The sequence below is a fragment of the Loxodonta africana genome, chromosome 8 (assembly GCF_030014295.1).
Source record: "Loxodonta africana isolate mLoxAfr1 chromosome 8, mLoxAfr1.hap2, whole genome shotgun sequence".
In the NCBI taxonomy this organism is placed as follows: domain Eukaryota; kingdom Metazoa; phylum Chordata; class Mammalia; order Proboscidea; family Elephantidae; genus Loxodonta; species Loxodonta africana.
Genome location: NC_087349.1, coordinates 100343249 through 100358287, shown reverse-complemented (window position 1 = coordinate 100358287; position 15039 = coordinate 100343249). Strand labels below are relative to the sequence as shown.

At 38.7% G+C, this 15039-nt stretch overlaps 1 protein-coding gene across 3 annotated transcripts in view; it reads left to right on the top strand.

Moving 5' to 3' along the window:
• Positions 1 to 15039, top strand: part of VPS41 (VPS41 subunit of HOPS complex) — a 263655-nt gene that overhangs the window by 189586 nt on the left and 59030 nt on the right. For all 3 annotated transcript variants that reach the window (XM_010587165.3, XM_023544248.2, XM_023544249.2), the window contains 2 exons: positions 11131 to 11228; positions 14426 to 14555. In XM_010587165.3, the coding sequence (XP_010585467.1) occupies positions 11131 to 11228; positions 14426 to 14555 (228 nt within the window). The remainder of the gene's footprint in view (positions 1 to 11130; positions 11229 to 14425; positions 14556 to 15039) is intronic.

The window sequence follows — 15039 nt, the reverse complement described above, 5'->3', positions numbered from 1 at the left end:
CCCAGACTATGACCCTTAGACACCCTTCTAACTTGGAACTGAAGCCATCCCTGGAGATCACCTTTTAGCTAAATAATAGATAGGCCTATAAATAAACAATAACACACTTGAGGAAATTGTCTCCTAGAACAATCATCAAATGAAACTGAAAAGAAAACATATGCCTAAAAGCAAAGAAGAGAAGGCAGGAAGGGGCAGGAAAACTGAGCAAATAGAAAATTGAGAACTCAGGGAGGTCATGAGGAGAGTGCTGACACATTGCAGGATTGCAGCCAATGTCATGGAACTGTTGAATGGGAAACTACTTTGCTCTATAAACCTTCTTCCGAAGCACAATTAAAAAAAAAAATAAAAATTCCCCCCCCCCAAAAAAGAACAACTAGATCACAAAACAAAAACCCATGGACAATATTTATGACAAAATTGGATAACAAGTTAGCCATAAGAACCCCAAGATACAAGGGGATGGGAAAACCACTGATACCCACAAGATTTGAGTGGTATCAGTATCAGTGCAGGAGAGAGCAGAGCGGGACAAGGGGGCGTCTGACAGACTTGAGAACAGAAGAACTCCCAAACAGCCAACTGCTACCCTGTGTTCTCTGGGAAGACTGAGTTTAAGGGGCTGCAGTTAGGTTTGAGGGGCTGGTGCAGTCTGAACTCTCACAGATAGAAGCTGGACTCCTGCCAGGACCTGGCTCACACTGAGGAGGAGAACCTGCTGGGAGCACAATAAAAATTGAGCAGGTGAGGAACAATACAAACAAAGGAAAGAGAAGGTCCCAATAAAAGTGGGGGAGGGGAAGAAATCCAGGAAATCTCAGAAAGCAAGTAGTTAGATTTTTTTTTTTTTCCGGTGGTAAAAATATACATAACAAAACGTATACCACCTCAGCAATTTCTACATGTATGGTTCAGCAATATTGATTACATTGTTCAAGTTGTACAACCATTATTGCTGTCCTTTTCCAAATCATTCCACCACCATTAACATAAACTCTGGGCCCCTTAAGCAAAAACTCCCCCTTTTCACTCCCTCCAATCCCTAGTAACCACTTTTGGTTTCTGTATATTTGCTTATTGCATGTAAGTGAGATCGTAACAATATTTGTCTTTTTACAACTGACTTTTTTCACTCAACATGATGTTTTTAAGGTTTATGCATGTTGTGGCATGTATTGGGACTTCATTTTTCTTTATGGCTGAATAGTATTCCATTGTGTGTACATAACACATTATGTTTATCCATTTATCTTTTAATGTGCATTTTGGTTGTTTCCACTGTTTGGCTATTGTGAAAAGTGCTACAGTGAACATTGGCGTACGGGTTTCTGTTTGTGTTCCTACCTTCAGTTCTTCTGGGTATGTATATACCTAGAATTGGGATTACTGGGTCAACTTTTTGAAGAACCACCAAACTTTTCCACAGTGGCTTTACCATTTTATGTTCCCACCAACAATGAATGAGGGTTCCACTTTCTCTACAACCTCACCAACACCTGTTGTTTTCCATTTTTTTGATTATTGCTATGCTAATAGGAGGGAAACCCTGGTGGCGTAGTGGTTAAGTGCTACGGCTGCTAACCAAACAGTTGGCAGTTCGAATCCGCCAGGTGCTCCTTGGAAACTCTATGGGGCAGTTCTGCTCTGTCCTATAGGGTCGTGATGAGTCGGAATCGACTCGATGGCGCTGGGTGGGTTTATTCTAGTAGGAATGTGGTGGTATCTGATTGTAGTTTTAAGTTTTATCTCTCTTATGGCTAATGAAGTTGAGCATCTTTTCAGGTACTTGTTTGTCATTTGAATATTCTCTTGGTGAAATGTCTTTTCAAGTCCTCTTCCCATTTTTTGTTTGGGTTGTTTGTCTTTTTGTTGTTAAGTTGTAGAAGTTTTATGTATATTTTGAATATTAGACCTTTATTGGATATGGTTCCTGAAAATCTTCTCCCAATCTGTAGGTTGTCTCTTTATTGATCAAGTCCTTTGATGAACCAAAGTATTTAATTTTTATGAGGTCCAATCTGTTTTGTCTTTTGCTGCTTACGCTTTTGTTGTCGTAAATGATGATACATCATTAAAAACTGGGTCCCACAGCCTCGCCCCTACATTTTCTTCTAAGAATTTAGTGGTTTTAGGTTGTTCATTTAGGTCGTTAATCCATTTTGAATTGATTTTTTGTGTGTAGTGCAAGGCATGTATCCTGATTCTTCTACACATGGAAATCCAGTTTTCCCAGCACCATTCATTGAAGAGACTCTTCTTTCCCCATTGAATGGAATTAGCACCCTTTTTGAAAATCAGTTCACCGTGTTGTTATTGTTGTTAGGTACCCTTGAGTCAGTTCCAACTCATAGCAACCCTACGTACAACAGAACAAAACACTGCCTGGTCCTGCGTCATCCTCACAATTGTTGCTATGTTTGAACCCATTGTTATAAGCGCTGTGTCAGTCCACCTCATCAAGGGTCTTCCTCTTTTTTGCTGACCCCTACTTTACCAAGGATCATGTCCTTCTCCAGGGACTGATCCCTCCTGATAACATGTCCAAAGTATGTGAGAGGAAGTCTCGTCATCCTCGCTTCCAAGGAGCACTCCAGCTGTCCTTCTTCCAAGACAGACTTGTCCATTCTTCTGGCAGTCCGTGGTATATTCAGTATTCTTCGTCGGCTCCATTATTCAAAATGAATCAATTCTTCTTCAGTATTCCTTGTTTATTGTCCAGCTTAGCATGCATATGAAGCAATTGAAAGTAGTGTGGCTTGGGTCAGGCGCACCTTAGTCCTCAAAATAGTATCTTTGCTTTTCAACACCTTAAAAAGGTCTTTTGCAGCAGATTTTCGCAGTGCAGTACGTCATTTGATTTCTTGACTGCTGCTTCCATGGGCATTGATTGTGGATCCAAGTAAAATGAAATTTTTGACAACGTCAGTCTTTTCTCTGTTTATCATAATGTTGCTTATTGGTCCAGTTGTTAAGATTTTTGTTTTCTTTATGTTGAGGTGTAATCCATACTGAAGGCTGTGGTCTTTGATCTTCATCAATAAGTGCTTCAAGTTCTCTTCACTTTCACCAATGAAGGTTGTATTATCTGCATATCGAAGGTTGTTAATGAGTCTTCCTCCAATCCTGATGCCGCATTCTTCTTCATATAGTCTAGCTTCTCAGATTATTTGCTCACCATACAGATTGAAGAAGTATGGTGAGAGAATACAACCCTGACACATACCTTTTCTGATTTTAAACTGCTCAGTATCTCATTGTTTTGTTTGAACTGCCTCTTGGTCTATGTATAGGTTCCCCATGAGCACAATTAAATGTTCTGGTTTTCCTGTTTTTCTCAGTGTTATCCATGATTTGTTATGATCTACACAGTCAAATGCCTTTTCATAGTCAATAAAACACTGGTACTCTGGTACTCTCTGCTTTTAACCAAGATACATCTGACATCAGCAATGATACCTCTCCTTCAAAGTCCTCTTCTGAATCCAGCTTGAATTTCTGGCAGTTCTCTGTTGATGTACTGCTACAACTGCTTTTGAATTATCTTTAGCAAAATGTTACTTGCCTGATATTAATGATAATTATTTGAAAATTTCCACGTTCGGTTGGATCACCTTTCTTTGGAATGGGCGAAAAAGTGAATCTCTTCCCGTTGGTTGGCCGGTAGCTGTCTTCCAAGTTTCTTGGCATAAATGAGTAAGCACCTCCAGGGCTGCATCTGTTTGTTGAAACATCTCATTTGGTATTCCGTCAATTCCTGAAGCCATGTTTTTCACCAGTGCCTTCAGTGCACTTGGACTTCTTCCTTCAGTACCATTGGTTCCTGATCAGAGGCTACCTCTTGAAATGGTTGAGCGTTGACCAGTTCCTTTTCATATAGGGACTCTATGTATTCCTTCCATCTTTCGATGCTTCCTGCATTGTTTAAAACTTTCCCTGTAGAATCCTTCAGTATTGCAATTTGAGGTTTGAATTTCTTCTTCAGTTCTTTCAGCTTGAGAAATGCCAGCAATCCTGTAGGACAGATTAAAAGTGCCCCATAGAGCTTCCTAGGCTGTAGTCTCTATGGCAGCAGATCACCAGGTCTTTTCTCCTGCTTAGTAATGTATTACTTAGTTTCCACATATTTGTGTATTTTTCAGTTTTCTTTCTGTTTTTAATTTCTAGTTTCACTTCATTGTGATTGGATAGGATACTTTGCATGATTTCAATCTTTTTTAATTTACTGAGACTTGCTTTGTGTCCTAAGATATGGCCTATCATGATGATCTGTGAGCATTGGAGAAGAAGGTGTTGTTTGCTGTTGTTGGATGGAGCATTCGAGATATGTCTGTTAGGTTTAGTTGATTAATAGTATTGCTGAAGTCTTCTATTTTTTTTTCTTTAATTTTTATTGTGCTTTAAGTGAAAGTTTACAAATCAAGTCAGCCTCTCATACAAAAATTTATATACACCTTGCTATATACTCCTAGTTGCTCTCCCCCTAATGAGACAGCACACTCCTCTCCATTCTCTATTTTCATGTCCATTCGGCCAGCTTCTGACCCCCTGTGCCCTCTAATCTCCCATCCAGACAGGAGCTGACCACATAGTCTCCTGTGTCTACTTGATCCAAGAAGCTCACTCCTCACCAGTATCATTTTCTATCCGATAGCCCAGTCCAATCCCTGTCTGAAGAGTTGGCTCTGGGAATGGTTTCTGTCTTGGGCTAACAGAGGGTCTGGGGACCATGACGTCTAAGGTCCTTCTAGTCTCAGTCAGACCTTTAAGTCTGGTCTTTTTAAGAGAATTTGGGGTTTGCATCGCACTGTTCTCCTGCTCCCTCAGGGGTTCTGTGTAGCGTTCCCTGTCAGGGCAGTCATCCGTTGTAGCCAGGCACAATCTAGTTCTTCTGGTCTCAGGCTGATGTAGTCTGTGGTTTATGTGGCCCTTTCTGTCTCTTGAGCTCATAATTACCTTGTGTCTTTGGTGTTCTTCATTCTCCTTTGCTCCAGGTGGGTTGAGACCAATTGATGCATCTTAGGTGGCTGCTTGCTGGCATTTAAGGTCTTCTATTTCTTTATTGATCTTTCTAGTTGTTCTGTCCGTTATCGAAAGTGGTGTATTAAAGTCTCCATTTTTGTAGATCTGTCAGTTTCTCTCTTCAATTCTGTCAGTATTTGCTTTATAAATTTTGGGTCTCTGACTTTAGGCACTTAAATATTTATAATTGTTACATATCCTTGATAAAGTGTCCCTTTTATCATTATATAATATCTTTCTTTGTCTCTTATACTAGATTTTGACCTGAAGTCTGTTTTCTCTGATATTAAGATTGGCACATGGCCAGACTTGTAACATTTAATGAAAACAGAAGAGGTATTGCAAAGTTAGAAAACGTATCCCAATCCCTATGCCTTCTAAGAGTTCAATAGCAGTGATTTCACATAAAAATGAGCACCAGAAAATTATCAAGTTCAAATCCCATGCTAAATTTTAAGGAAAAAAAGAAGGAACAGAATAAAGTCCCTGGCAATGAAAACCCACCAGAAAGACATGCCCACAAAACAGATCAAAACTGTGACCTACCATTTGAAAAGCACTAAAGACTCAAATGCAGCAACAGAATGCAGGAAATATTTATTTAAAAAATCATTTCAGAAATGAAGACTGAACTAGAAGGAACAGAAGAGCAAATAAACACAAATATAATTCCTTAAGAGAAAAAGATAGGGAAAAATTTAGAAATCAGAAAGCAATAAGGAAAAATAAATAAAAATATTTAAGGTGAAATGGTAAATACTGAAAACAAGCAAAGATGATTTATCCTATAGGTAAGAGTCCCTAAAGTAAAAAACCAACAGAATAGAAGAAAGACTAAACACAATAATTCAAGAAAAATTTCTTGAGCTTACCAAAAAAAGAAACTGTATATTGGAAGTGCACAGTGTGTATCTGAAAATAATGGTCCAGCATGAGCAACATCAAGACATAATCTAATAAAATTACTAGACTTTAAAGACAAAGAAAAAAATCTATGAATTATCTAGACCCGTGGTGTTCAATACAGTGACCATTAGCCACTTTTGGCTATAAAACTCTTAAAATGTGGCTAGTCTAAATTGAGATGTACTATAAATACACACCAGATTTCAAAGACTTAATGTGGAAAATAAAAAGTTAAATATTTTATTAATAATTTTTAAATTGATTCTGTGTTGAAATATTTTAGATGTTACATTAAATAAAATGTTATTAATTTTACACCTTTTCTTTATATTCTTTTTAATGTGGCTACCTGAAAATTTAAAATTCCATAAGTCATCTATGTTTGTTCCTCGCCTTTTATCTCTACTGTACAGTGCTAATCAAGAACTCTAGCCTTCCTTCTGGATCAGGGCAGTGTTCAAAATCACATTTATCTCATCTTCATTCTGGAGCCAAGAGACCTCTCTGAACAGAATTCACAAGTGAATAGTCCTTCTGGAACACACACACACACACATAGACACACTGTCTCTCTTTCTCCCTCTTAGTAGAATCTCCTTTTTTTGTCTTTTTTTTTCTTGAATGATTTCTTCTGGTATGTCTAGGAATGCTTTATCTTCCTGAATAAACCAAAGTACAGATGCCCTTCACCTACATCAAGATCAGGAGGGCTGGGCTGTGCGTCTGCTGTAACACCCATCATTGCTTATGCCCCTCATAATATCAGTGAACACAGCAGGTCCCTAGAGCCATCACCTCTTTCTAAATCCTCCCATATAACTATTGTTTTTTGTGGTTCCCTCAGGAAACTCTGCATTTTTTCTCCTCTTTTGAACAATGGCTTTTACTTTTTGCTGTTTCAGTATATTCAATCTCCAACAGAATTAGCCATTATTTTCCTTGCGATTTATCTTTTCCACATAATCAGTTTATAGATGAGTTTCTGTGGTATTAGACCTGGTAAACCACCTGTATTTAAGCTGGCTTTCCTTTAGGAAAAAAATTAATTTTTATTAAAACTATTAAAGTCTTTGTTATGTAGGATAGAATGTAATTTCAGAGGAAATAAATTAACTGAAACTTTCAGGGTCCTATTGAAAATTGGAAATATAAAGCCTGTAATTAGTTGAAGATATTTTACAAAGTCAGTCTGTAAACTTGTGCATAAATTATGTGTATGTGTTCCCACTCAACCTTTCTTTCTCTATATCTTTTCAGTGGGAGGGATATACTTTATACTTGGGCATTCATTCTGACACCACTGCCTCTCTAGCCCTCTTGGATTCAACATGCATATAAAGAATAAACTGAATAATGTTAGATCTGAAAACAATTGTTTCATTGCATTAGTAAGAAGTGATGGAAAAACAAGAGACCACCATTCATTCTGAAATGCTTGTTTTAGTGCAGAAGAGCTGTAGACATTTTCCTAAAACAAGAAGGCCTCCATTAGGAAGTGAGTTCTTTTTCATGATATCATCACTGGTAGATATGAATGGAGATGAATTGTTAAATTGTAGAGTACTCAAAGCTAAGATTAACAGCTTAAACTCTTAATTTGTGAATCATATTGATAGGGCTATAATTATAATGTTTTTCTTATATGAAGATTTTTGTCACTATCAGGAAATTAAGGAGCCCTGGTGGCACAGTGGTTAAAGGGTTCAACTGCTAACCGAAAGGTCAGTAGTTCTCCTGGTGGCTCCGCAGGAGAAAGATGTGGCAGTCTTCTTCCATAGGAATTACAGCCTTGGAAACCCTATGGGGCAGCTGTGGGTCAGAATCAACTCAACACCAGTGGGTGGTGGGTATCAGGAAATTATTTTAACAAAAACAAAGGAATGCTTTAATTTCAGCTTTATCTGGATTTTTCTAAACCACTTAAAAATAGTTTGCTTAGCTGTGCTTCTGACAATCTTGGCAATAATATTTTTATGTAGCACATCTTTTCTTTATAAATAGCATTTCTTTACTAGTATAAAATGTAGCCAGTGCATGTAGCCTCTGTCTAAATTATTATTAATTCTCAATTAGTGAAGTCTGGTAAGATTTAGTACTTAACAAATAAGAATTTATTATGGTATCTGAAAATGAGAGATGAAATAGATACATGCTTTTACATATCTTCCCTTGTTTTCTTTAAGAAGAAAACATTACATTATCTATTGTCTTAGGGTTCTCTAGAGAAACAGAACTAGTGAGAGATAAATAGATGGATGGATGGGTAGAATGATTGATTTAATCTGAGGAATTGGCTCATGTGATTGGAGGGGGCTGGCAAGGCTGAGATCCATAGTTCAGACAGAAGGCTGGGGATTTCTGCAGCTTGCATCCCAAGATCCATAGGTCAGGTGACTAGAAGAGTGAAGTGGGAGTTCTGTTAAGATATCTATTTATGTTGTGAAGGCAGAACACACCCTAGGGAAACTCCCGTTTTGCTCTTAAGGCCTTCATCTGATTGAGGCCCACGCACATTATGGAAGGTAATCTGCTTTAAAGCCAACTGATTTAATCACATGTAACTATTCTGTAACAGCAGCTGTACTAGTATTTAGCCAAACAACTAGATACCGTAGCCTAGCCAAGTTAACACGTAAAATTAACCGTCACATCTGTCATGCTCTTAGTTAGAGAACAGGAAATGTTCTTTCTTACTAATGTAAGCTATTGAGGATTAGGGGACCAGGATGTGGATGAGGAAACATTTGGGTAGGATTATTTTCTAGTTTTCCTGTTCTTTACATGCTTATATACACTGATCTCTTAGTTCATTCATTAAAAACCAAAGCCTTGGTATATATTTAGTTATATTTGGAGGGGAGGCACTGTCTGACACTGCCTATGAGTGAGCTATTGGGCCTTCCAAACAGGAAAGTCCCCCACTCACACAACCCTTCTTTTGGGATTAGATGATGTTATCCCTTGGGTGCCTGTGGCAGACAAGTACAGCAAAGCCTCCTTTTGATTCCCATGAGAACAGCTTCTGTGGCATCTGTGATTGTTCTTCACCCAAGCTGATGGTAAGGGACCTGTAGTGTAACATTTCAACAAGGAATCAAGTGGAATGTGATTTAGTAAAACAGAATTCAAGTCCATTTCTACCAGAGTTTAGCACCTCAGGAGTGATGGGAACCAAAACCTCTTGTTAATACACCTGTGTGCCTTCTAGAATGTGAACTCGCCACCTCTTTAATTGCTGGGTCCTGTGTGTGTCCCATACTGTTCAGTAGTATTTGTACATTCCAGCTCTCCTCTGTTTTACCCCAACCCCAACCCCACACACACACACAACACTGTGAACTCATCCAGAACCTTCAGCGCTCATCTTTGCACTTCAGGTTGTAGTGATGCTAGTTCTCCACCTATGCTTTTCATGTGAGCACTCGATCAGTTACCCTTTAACCAAAACTATTTTCAAATGCCTGAATAAGAAAATTCAGTTCAAGCCCACAGAGGCTGAGGAAAGATATGTTAGCGGCAGATTGGGACCAGAGCACTTGACTTTGGACTTCCATTCTACGGTCCTGTCCAGGGTACAATGTCTACCTGTGTAAACTGATCAAGGACCAAACAGTAAGAAGTAGTATCCTTTTTAAAAGGAGCCTTGATGGTACAGTGGTCAAGCACTCAGCTGCTAACCAAAAAGTCAGCGATTTGAACCCACCAGCCACTCTGCAGAAGAAAGATGTGGCAGTCTGCTTCAGTAAAGATTTACAGCATTGGAAGCCCTGTGGGGCAGTTCTGCTTTGTCCTGTACAATCGCTATGCGTCGGATTCAACTCTACACAGCAATGGGTTTTTATCCTTTTAAAGTTTCTGTTGCCAACCATTTGGTAGTTTTTTTCTTGATCATCTCAACTTTACTTTGGTGTGAAAAATGAATTGTGAAGACAGCTGTGTAAGGAGCAAGCCTTAAAGATAGGTAAAGACAAGTGGTCTGCAAAGAGAAGGGAGAATATGAAGAAGAGATATCTAGTAGCTCCTCATTTACTCCATAGTATGGATATTATTTCTACTCCAATTTCCTTGTTTTATAGACTAGAGAAGTTACACCCATAGAGGTTAAAATGACTTATCCAAGTTCACACAGTTAGTGGAAGTTACATCCAAAATTTCCTGACTCTACATTCAATGTGATTTCCAACATGTTACACTGAGTTCCCTTAGTTTCCTTTAGAGGATAATTTTAACGCAAAAGCCTACTACATCTGAAGCTAAAGCTGCAGAACTGTGGAAAGATCTGAATGAAGGAACTCTTAATGAGCATCTCCTCCCCAGTGAGTCAGTAAGTGCAGTGTGTATTTCCTGAAGGAGCGTCCTGTAGTACTAATGCTGCATCCATCAGTTTTTGCCCTGTAACAAACCACCCCAAAACTTAGTCACTTAAAACAGCAATTAGTTATGTTTTATGACAGCTAATCATTAGAATTATACCGTAATAGTATTTTTACTTCTTCTACCTCTGAACTTTCTATCAGGCGTTTGGGGTCCATTGTAGTTAAGTCCATGTACTTCTTAAGTGAGGCAGAGTTTCTTGTGAATTTTAAAGACAATCTTTCAAAAGGAAAGGGAAAGATTTTATTTTATTTTTTCCTCTGAGCTTTATTTCACATAAGAAATACTGATATTTTATCGTGATGTAGCCTGTATTTGTGTACTTTTTTTTACTTTAAAATCCTTATATAAAATATTTAATACAAAAAAAGATATCAAAACGTTTCATAATTATACATAGGATTCTTTTTGATTTTTGTGCCACTTTAATGCCCTACAAAACTTAAACTCAGGTATTTTCGTTTAATTATTATTGTTATTAATAATAGTTTACATTGAGGTTTACAGGTTTCAAAGTGTCTTCATATGATTTAGCTGTCTCATAGTTTTAGCTAGCTGTGCACACCATCACACCTGGCCTTTCCTGTTGCCGTTATTGTTCAGCCTGCTTGTTGTTTGTGATGGAAATTTTCAAGTATTAAAGTTCTCAAATACCTTTTCTAGTACTGATTATTGTCGCGCACTTTCAGCATGTTTACCAATGTTGCCTTTAGCTTAGATTTCTAAAATGGTCCGTCCAGAATTCATATAAGGAATATACGGTTCCTCCCAGTGTGTGCTGCTTCCTGCTCCTGTTAATGGTGAACCCAATATCCCTTTTGTTTGCAGTGTCTCAGTTTGAAACTGAATTCTACATCAGTGGACTCGCGCCGCTCTGCGACCAGCTTGTTGTGCTTTCCTACGTAAAGGAGGTTTCCGAAAAAACGGTAATTATTTTTTCCCTAAATACAAAGAGACACAGGGATTCACTTTTAGCATCACACCCAGATCAGGCGGTCTGTGAAAAGGCTCTGCTATAGTCAGAGCAGAACTTCCTGGCTTATAAAACAGGGTCAGCAGAAATTACCCTGTAGACCTAACATACTTACCTTTCAGAAGCCCCACTCACTGTCAGCCTTTGTTCTTTTTTTTTTTTACTTTTTTCCATCTTTCTTGGTATTTTAGTCAAAAGGAATGAAGGATTCCTCTTGCTTAAAGGCAAAGCTGACACTGTGCATTAGCAGAAATGACAGCAATGAAGTTGATTGGCTGTAACAGCAGGGGTCCCGGGGGTCAGAGGGAGTTACGGAAAGGGCAGTTCATTATTTCTTGTGGCCCAGACCTATTTGTTTCCTTCCCAGTGGCCTAGTGATTCTGAGCAGCTTGATTGCTGCTTTGAAATGGAATGTTGCTCACTCTTAGTTATCAATGCAAACGATGCTATGAAGTGTATTAGCTGATGGAAAACAGCAGATCTAGGTGTCCTGATACGTGGCTTGGGAATGCAGCTTGTGTATATGGTCCCTCGGAGGGGCATGCACCCTCAGTCTCCCTTTGAAGCCTAGGTTGCCCCATTCCCAGCTTGTCTTTATTGTCCAGGGGTCCTGCCAGGAGGGGGATAGGCGTGGCTTCAAGGCATAAACACAGGCTATCGTAAAGTATTTTCTTTTGGGTGCTCTGTCTAAAAGAAATAGCAATTGATTATCTAACCCTTTACAGTAAGTAGGCTTTCTTGTTTGTATCCTTTTTTTTTTTTTTTTTTCAAATTGGGAAGGAATAAAATGGGGAGAAAAACCCTGGGAGCCCCAGTTTTGAAGTGGTAGCTGCTCTCGGGCGTTTCTCTGAGACAGCACTTGCATTAGGAAGCCATCACTATAGTAACCTGAAGCTCTGGGTGCCCATGTTGCCAGGCAATGAAATGCTGTCGACTTAAGTGAGCACTCCAACCTACTAAAATCAATAGGGCTGGCTTCTAGCCCTATCAGGACGTCTGTGTTTTATTATTTTATTTATTTTTTGAAAATAAAGAAAAGCAGTGACTCCCAAGGGAGCAAACACAATGCTTTTTGATGAGGGATTTGGGGAGGACTGAGAATGTGATTTGACAAAAATAAGGAAAGAAGCAGTGAAATGAAAGGGGGAAAGCCTAATAAACAATTGACCGAAAAAAAAAAAAAAAACTTAGAAAGGAAACCTGCATTAATAAAAGAGAGTATTGGGAAGGAATAAAAACCAAAGGAAGGCCAACTTCATAGAGCAAATTAGAAAATGAAATTTTTCAGAGGAAGAAGTGGGAGCCTGGAGATGGTTTAAAAATGTGTGTGCCAGTGTATGTAGTCATAGTCGTTACAGCTAGGTATTTATTTTCTATAACACTAAAATATACCTTAAGCAGAAAATAAACTGATAAAATCAAGACAAAAGGAATAAACCGGCAAATTTTGGGCCATCTGCTCTGCCCACCCTTTTTTTTCCATATTAAAATTAAATACAATATAACTAGAACATTAAATAAAATTTGTTTTTAAATCATTCATGTTGATACCCAGAATATTTCTATGTTAAACCTTTTACATATGCACATGTTTTCACATAGTTGCAATCATAGTTATGGGCTATTCTGTTTTACCCTATTTTTATGAGCATTATTTCATTGTTTTTCATAATCATAAATTCATATTCTCTCATTTTTTCTCTACCAGTTCATCTTTTATAGTTACTATTTTTAGAAACACATGGGGTCACCATGAGTTGGAATCAGCTTGTTGGCAACCAACAACAGGAACAACATTTTTGGAATATTTTAAATGTATGAGATACAAAGCTAATGTAATTGCTACTCAGTTATCCTAACAAAATTAATCAAAGAAGTCTTCAAGTGTTACTGTTTTATTTAGGAAAATTAAGAGAGTTGGATATAGTTCTGGATTTTTTCCATCCTGTTCGTCCCATCAGTGTTCTTTTCTGCAGCAGTATCACACTGTTTTTGATATTGTTGCTTTGGGAAATATTCAAGTGTATGTTTTATGCCCATATGCTGAATACTCAAAAAGCATGAACTTTAAAGTAGAACAGACATGATTTCAAATTTAAGGTTCACCATAAATCCCAGTTTATCCAAAAATCTTATTCTCCCCCCCCCTTTACTTACATAACTTTGACCTTAGCCAACTTTTCTGAATCTCAGTTCCTATGCCTGTAAAATTAGGAATGATAATACCTAGCTTTGCAGGGTTAATTTGAGAACTAAATGAGAGTAACCTGTGTAGACAAACCCGCTAAGTTTTTGGCCTCTCACTCAAGAAATGGGAGCATGTATTTTCCTTCCGTCTTGATCTGGAGTGTCCAGGACTATAGTCATTAGCCACAGGTACAATTTAAATTTAAATTAATTAAAATCATATAAAACAAAAAGTATGGTTTCTTAGTCACACTAGTCACATTTCAAGTATTGAGTAGCCACCTCCAACTAGTAACTACCATATGGAATGGTAAAGATAAGAACATTTCCACCATCTCAGCAAGCTCTGATTTAGAGATAACTCTTAATTGTTGGCTTCTCAGCATTACCAGTAAGTTTACTAAGAGTGGGAATGATTTAAATAATGGAGCAGTTTCTGAAATTTTCTTTACTTTTCCTTACACATTGTGTGAAAGAGATGCTCAGAGCTGCCTGAGCGTTAGGTAGCTCCCCTGGAGCCACCACTGACCTCAGAGTGACCAGGCTGCAGTGGTGGCATGCTGGAGGACATAGGACTGCCTGGCCTTGTTGGCTGCAGTGGTGGCATGCTGGAGGACATAGGACTCCATGGCCTTGTTGGCTGCAGTGGTGGCATGCTGGAGGACATAGGACTCCATGGCCTTGTTGGCTGCAGTGGTGGCATGCTGGAGGACATAGGACTCCATGGCCTTGTTGGCTGCAGTGGTGGCATGCTGGAGGACACAGGACTACCTGGCCTTGTTTATCTCACTCAAGCAATTGGAAAATACAACAGTATCATGAAGCTGTCCACAGCATGTTGTTAGAAGAGCTCACGTGTGCTGAAATTATAAAATCAAGGCAACTGTGGCTAACTAGAATTAATATGTATAATTTTATAGAAATGTGACTAAAACGAGCCTTTTCCCTCGTTTCCCCCCCTAGGAAAGAGAATACTGTGCCAGGCCTAGATTGGATATTATCCAGCCGCTTCCTGAGACTTGTGAAGAGATCTCGTCTGATGCTCTGACAGTCAGAGGCTTTCAGGAAAATGAATGTAGAGATTATCATTTAGGTGAGAAATAGCAGATAACTCATTGTATTCCTTGTACTCATGGTTTTTCCCCCTTCCACTCAAGTGGCGCTAAAGAGAGTTTAAATTGAGGTGCTGAAAGGATCTTAGACACTATCTGGACAGGCCTTTTGTGTTGAAAATGAGGCTACTCAAGCTCCAGGGTTATTGCATAACTTGCCTAAGCTCTCACAGCAAATGGGAAGGGTAGAGATGAGATCAGGACTAAGGTGGGTTGGGTGGTAGGTCTTTGTTCTTGCTTCCTTTCCATTTTCCTGGGTATTTAGTGTGACATTTTACTTACATGGGTGTCAAGCAGCATGGTTTAACGGCTCTCATATCAGTCCCAACTCTATGACCCTAAAAGTCATGGTTTGCAATAGCAGAGCAGTTGTCTGAGGATTGTGACCAAATCATCAGAGCCTGGAAGAGTGCCTGGCACGTAGGGGGCGTTCGGTGAATATCTGTTGAATAGATGAATGAATAC